Below are 6,729 nucleotides of genomic sequence, written 5' to 3'. Positions count from 1 at the left end.
ATGTCGAAGAAACGCGGAACGCAACTGTAGCCGTGGCGAGGGAGAGTATAGATGAGCTTGCGCTTTTAAGACGAGAGATGGAAATCTTTCGTAAAGAGAAAGAGATAGCGGAACGGGAAGTGGAACTAGCGCGGAAGGAAATAGAGATCATGCGAAGGACACAAAGTCCTGCTATTGGTCAATCGTACGGGTTGGAAGAGATGAACCGGCCACCTGTGCAAACGAAGATAAATAAACTATCGTTAAAAGCTGTTATCGAATTAATAGGATACTTTGAAGGGGAGGCAGATGAGTTTACAATATGGGATGACCATGTAAACTACCTGCGTTACATGTATCATTTGACCGAAGACCAGGCGAAAGTGATGATCGTACAGCGTTTAAATGGGCGAGCGTTAGATTGATTTAGATCGCGGAGAGAGTACCTGCATCTCACAGTGGATGAACTTTTAGTTGGGTAGCGAAAAATGTTCCATCAGCGAATCAGAAAGATGTCCTTGCGAACGAGGTTCCAGGAACGTGTTTGGAAGCGTGACGAGTCTTTTAGCGATTACTTCCATGAGAAGATTATTTTAGCGAACCGGATAGAGATCGACGAGGAAGAAATGATCGAATTCGTCATTGCTGGAATAATAGATCAATCGCTACAAGATCAAGCAAGGATGAATGGTCATAAAAGGAAGGAATCCTTTCTGAGCGCGTTCGAGCATATATCATTGCGGGGACGTCCGGAACAGACGGAGATAGTCAACTCGACGACGTGTCGAAGCAACATAGACGTAAGCGTTAGAGAAAAGATAGGTAGCGTATTAGAAAACTGTTTGAGGTGTAAAAATTGCGGTGCGAGGGGTCATTTTAGCGAGGAATGCCCATATAAGAGTAGAGGTACGAAGTGTTTTGAATGTAGAGAGTTTGGACATATCGCGGTTAATTGCTCTGGAAACCGTACTACTAACAAAGATTCATGTAGTATCTCGCGATCTGTGCGTAGTAAATATTGTAAAGAAGTAATAATAAATGGTCAGAGAATTAACGCGCTAATCGATACCGGAAGCGATATATCTTTAATGCGAGCTACAGAGTACATTCAAGTAGGATCGCCTAGAATGAAACCGAATAAGAATAAATTTCGTGGAATAGGATCGAAAGACAATAAAACATTAAAGGAATTCTTTACAGGGATTGAAATTGATGGTAAACAATACACAATTAAAATTTCAGTAATACCTGATACATTACTGCAGCATGATATTGTGATAGGGACCGATTTTTAAAATGCGGTGGACATTAATATTAGAAGGGAGAAAATATCAATCAACAAACCATCAAAAGGCGAAGAGGACAAAAGAGAGGTAGTTGAAGTTTTAAAGATAGACTGTATCTATGATAAAGACGAATTAAATAAGTCGCACATTCCGTCAAGTGAGCATAAAAAATTGGTAGTAGACTCGATTTGTGATCACAGTCCAGTGAAAACGCGTGACGTTGGTATTCAAACAAGTTTGATTTGTAAAAAGGAGGAGCTAGTCTATCGGCGGTACGGATATTTACCTCCGTCGGAGGGGCAAGAGATAGAGAAGCATGAGTTATCTAGTGGTATTGTCAGACCATTGTTACCTGGGTACACAAGTGGTAAGGCTACAATAGCCAAAGCGGAGTATGAACTCGGAGTATTAGCTATAGTAAAAGTAACAAACAAAAGGTGTAATAAAATGATTTTTTTCTCTTTTTTTGGACTGCAGTTGTTGAAATATAAATGTTATTTACTAGATTTTATTGGACCTAACACTTTCTATTTGTTAGTATACGCTTTAAAACTTGAAAGAAAACGTTTTATAGCTTTTGTTACATAGCATTTCTTTAGATATCTGATAATTTTCAACTATTATTTAATCTAGAAAACAGGGAAAATTTTCCTAAATATATTGAAAAATTTTTTAGCGACGGTAAAATGTGCTATTAGAAACAAATATAATAGATGTCAGGTTGACTACAATCGAGTCTCGTCGAAAGAGAATTCATTTCTACACGAAAAGTAACCAAGAAAAGTCGTAATAGAACGATTTTTTTCATTTTTTTTGACTGCAGTAGTCCAAATATAAATGATGTTTGCCAAGCTTTTTTATATAAAACCTTTTATTTGTAATTATACGCTTTGAAGTTTGATAAACGTCTTAAAGCTTCTGTTTTATAAAACTTTTTTAGATTTTTTATAATTTTTAACTACGATTTAATACAGAAAGAAGCGAAAATTTCTTTTTAAATATATTAAAAATTTTTTAGCGAAGGTTAAAATGTGCTATTAGAAATAAGACAGAATGGATGTCAGGTTGACTACAATCGAGTTTTGTCGAAAAACAATTAAATTTTACACGTAAAGTACCAAAAAAAGTTGTAATAAAATGAATTTTTCTCTTTTCTTGGACTGCAGTAGTCCAAACATAAATGATTTTTGCCAAATTTTTTCGTACCTAACATGTTCGAAAATTGCGCTACTCAGACTAGGTAGCAGCACCTTTCGGCTAGCATGATTAAGACGCTGTCTGTTATCGTCGAGAAGAAGACATATCGATTGTTTTTATTGATCAAGGGATCACGCTACTTGTCGTGTAAATAGATCATTGGTCCTGTGTGACGTCATCTTTTGCGTATTGGTCTCCTATTGGTTTTCTGTCTTCTCTTCCTAGCGTGGAACGCGCTAATTGGTGTATTGTCCTTTTTCCACCTCCGCTCTGTTCCTCAACTCGAACAAAATAGTGGCTTAATCCAGTCAAAATCGTTTAACAAGTTAATCTGTGCGGACGTACATTTAGAAATTTCAAAGAATTGTGCATCATCTCATAGTCTTCATCTCGCTTTATTCTCATCTCTCTACGTTTAATCTCATCTTACTCTTGTTCTTTCTCATCTAGGCCATCCTTGTGTTGTGTCTTTCTTACTGATCATCTCTTTATACTCTCTATCATTAATGACTTATCAGGTTATCTCTTAGCCTTTTATCTCTAATTCTGATCTTCTCTTTATACTTTTTGACCTCTCATTTTAGTATTGTTCGTTTTATTATTTCTATCTATTCTCATACTAAATTTATAACTACATTTTCTAACGGCTTCTCGTACTACGTACTTCTGGTACACGTGGCGTGATATCCGGTACACGTGGCGTAGTCTGTCCATTACTATTTATTAAATCATACTATAATTTTGTTATCTTCATTTTGTGGTTCACATATTTTAATAAATCTTGTTACACACAAACTTTACCAAAAATTAACATAATACAGTCCACTAGCCTATCTCGCTAATCTCCTATTTTTCTCTTAGCGCATCTCTTTCTAAACTAGTAATTACTTGAACATTTTTTGGTCTTTCGAGCCGGATATAGAGGCTTTTTGTGTAAGTGTAACAGGATTAAAAGTTTGTGAAATGTGTCGTGCACACCCCTGTCGCATTGCTGAGCACCCTGGACGTTGTGCTGCGACAGAAAAATCAGTTCAAGGGACCGTGAGCGCAATTTGAACTGCGGTKTGTATCGCATCTCATAGTTCAGACATATCATTATATAGTGGGCTTCTCAAAGCCGAGGGTGATAGTGCTGCGTCGAGTGCTCGTTTGGTTGTGGCGTCTCTAGTTTACTAGGGAAAATCTAGGTGGCGTGGGAAACTGGCACTCGGGAATTATCGTCATCTCCCCACTCACGGGGAGTGTAGCGAGCGCCTCATCATCTCAGGAAGTAGTGGGGGCGGCCCCACTACTACATCATAGTCTCGCTTAGCAACCGTAATCCTACCTCAACATGGCAGCTAGACTAGCGCTGCAGGATGCGCGAGCTGGCACCATCACAACTCTGACGGCCAATGCTAAGGACATTCACTCAATGAACCTCTCAACCGCGGTCGACACAAGGGAACTGCTTCGAACAGCGTGGTCAAAGTTCGATGCTGAACACGACCGAATAGTATCGTCATCTCGAGAAACGRYAATGGAACAGTCGTACTTTMAAGACAATYGTTATGATTCAACCATGCAGACATATCTAGCCGGAGTTACGCTACTAAACCAGCGTAAAGAAGAGCTTTCTTAACAGGTACCGCCAGTCATATCTSAGACACAATCTCGTTCAAGGACGGTACTTCCGAACATCTYATTRCCGARGTTCTCAGGTGCCTTCTCAGACTGGAGACCCTTTGAGGAATTATTTTCCTCAATGATCAAAGATAACCCAGACCTCTCACAGGTTGAGAAGTTGCATTACCTGAGGACCAGCTTGGAGGGAGAGGCGGCTAAAGTGATATCAAATCTAAACTTATCTGCTGATTCCTTCGCTATCGCATGGAATAGGTTGTTGGACAGGTTTGACAACAAACGCTTATTAATTCTCGCTCATCTCGATAGGCTGATGGCACTTTCTCGCATCAAGGAAAGGTCATCTGGATCCGTCATCTCTAAGTGCTCTAGAGACATTAGGATGCCCGGTTGATCAATGGGATCGCATCCTAGTCCATCAGGTGGGATWAGCATTAGATGACAAAACTCGCGAGGACTAGGAAACAAGATTGGGAACATCACGCGAGTTCCCACAACTAGAAAAACTAATAAGTCATCTCACTAGCACAGCTAGAGCATTGGAGCATATCGAGACTCGTAGGTCTTACGGGGAAGGCAAAAGAACATCTCAACAGCCCAAATCATCCCCCACAAGGTCCTACGCTAGGGCCTTAAACGTAAAGGCTGCTGCTACTACGCCTGCAACGACATCTGAGTCTCCCGGATCATCTCAGTTGGCAGTGGATAAAAAGCCAATCAAAAAAAATCCTATGCCATTTATCACCGACCTCTCTAATACTTGCAGCTATTTTAGTCACAGGCACTACATCGCTTTCTGTCCTCTATTCAAGTGTCTTAATCAGCAGAAGAAGGAGAAGGTCGTTGCAGAATCTCGCCTGTGCTACAACTGCCTAGGCAGGCATAACGTTAGGCAGTGCAGGAGTAATAGACGATGCAACGAATGTGGAGATCGGCACCACACGCTCATCCATCCCGAGAAAAGGACATCTCCTCCATCGTCTAGGACATCTCCTCCTATATCAAGGACATCTCTTCCTACATCGTCTAGGACAACTCCTCCTACATCAAGATCATCGCTGCCAATCTCAAGGACTTCAAGCTCTCTCTCAGAGACAACACAGACATCTCAGAGAGTCTTGTCCTCGCAGGGCTCACGGGTATTGTCGGATGAGTCACCGAGAGAGGATCGTCGGAAATCTTCGGTTCGAAAGTCATCTCATCGCCGATCCTCTAGTCCGAAGTCATCATCATCCACTTCCGGTACGTCGACTCCCAAACCCCTCTCCAAGCCGAAGGCTCCTGTTCATGACTCCTCTCACAAGTCATCTTCATCTCGATCATCTCCTACTAAGCCCATACCTACCAAGAAGAGTTCTTCTCAGAACTCTTCAAAAAAGTCGTCCTCAGAATGAGGAGTAGGTARGACRTCTCATTACCCWCATYGTCCTCTCAGATCCATTTTAAAATCGACCATCTCATCTTCCTCAAGGTCCTCTCAGACGATCAAGCGAGTCAGATTTTCGTCACCTATCTCAGATATCGATCGTTCGTCTAATCCATCGCTTTCAACGTGCTCTCGTGCTCCAGTACTCTCAGCTACTTGTAAAGCTTTTGCCATATCTTTAAATGGATAGCCTAAGTTAGTACGTCTTCTCATTGATCCTGGATCAGAGTTGACTTTAGTTTCTTCTAAAATCATAGCTAAGCCAAAGCTTAGCCGTTCTCCAGGAAACATTCCTATTCAAGGTGTGGGTAGTACATCTCCAGGAGCGACCCAAGGTCAAGTGTCCTTGGTCCTCCAATCGACATACTCGTCATCTCACGTTCTTCTTAAGGCATTCATTTTGCCAAAARTCACATCTCAGTTGCCGTCGTCTGTAATATCAGAGCAAGATTGGCCTCATCTCAGATCTCTTAAATTAGCGGATCCTGACTTTCTCACTCCAGATCACATTGACATTCTCATTAGTGCTGATAATCTCAGACGAGTTCTCAAGTCCTCTCGCCTTGTTATGGGAGGCGACTCAGAACCTATAGCCTTCCACACGAGGTTCGGTTGGGCAGTTCTAGGCGCAACTTCCAGCCCGAGCAAGGTCGATCCTCTCAAAATTTGCCATGCCATCTCTAACGATTCTCTTGACAAAGTTCTTACAAAATTCTGGGTTCAGGAAGAAGTCTCATCTTCCCTTGCGTCAACCTTGAGTCTCGCTGAATCGCAATGCGAGCAGCACTTTGTTGATACGCACTCTCGATTGCCAACTGGTCGTTACATGGTTCGTCTGCCATTCTCGAAAGACATATCCACCTTAAGGCATTCAAGGTCTCTTGCCTTGAGATGCCTTGAAAGACTTCTCCAGAAATTCGAAACCGATAGGCATTTCAAGGAGACCTACACTGATTTCCTTAAAGAATATACGTCTTTAGGACATATGGTTCCTGTTTCTCTCGATGCTCCTGAGCCATCTCAGGCGTTTTATCTCCTGCATCACGGAGTTTGGCGCGAGCAAAGTTCCTCCACTAAACTGCGGGTGGTATTTAACGGTTCAGCCAAGTCTTCATCCGGTATCTCTCTCAATGATCTTATGCACATTGGGCCGAAGACTCAAACGGACATTTTCGATGTACTGCTGKGGATCAGGCAGCACAAGTACATTTTCATAAC

The 6,729-nt window shown here is 41.6% G+C and overlaps 1 protein-coding gene across 1 annotated transcript; it reads left to right on the top strand.

The window, feature by feature from the left end:
* Positions 1-3,795: 3,795 nt before the first annotated feature.
* Positions 3,796-5,479, top strand: LOC106792716 (uncharacterized serine-rich protein C215.13-like). The gene is made up of 3 exons (XM_014759220.1): positions 3,796-4,063; positions 4,163-4,352; positions 4,612-5,479. Exons 1-3 carry the CDS (start codon positions 3,796-3,798, stop codon positions 5,477-5,479), a joined length of 1,326 nt encoding a protein of 441 aa, XP_014614706.1.
* Positions 5,480-6,729: the final 1,250 nt, after the last annotated feature.

The sequence above is a fragment of the Polistes canadensis genome, unplaced genomic scaffold (genome assembly GCF_001313835.1).
Source record: "Polistes canadensis isolate GaletaPanama2010 unplaced genomic scaffold, ASM131383v1 scaffold_571, whole genome shotgun sequence".
NCBI lineage: Eukaryota > Metazoa > Arthropoda > Insecta > Hymenoptera > Vespidae > Polistes > Polistes canadensis.
This window is presented reverse-complemented; position numbering and strand designations above follow the sequence as displayed.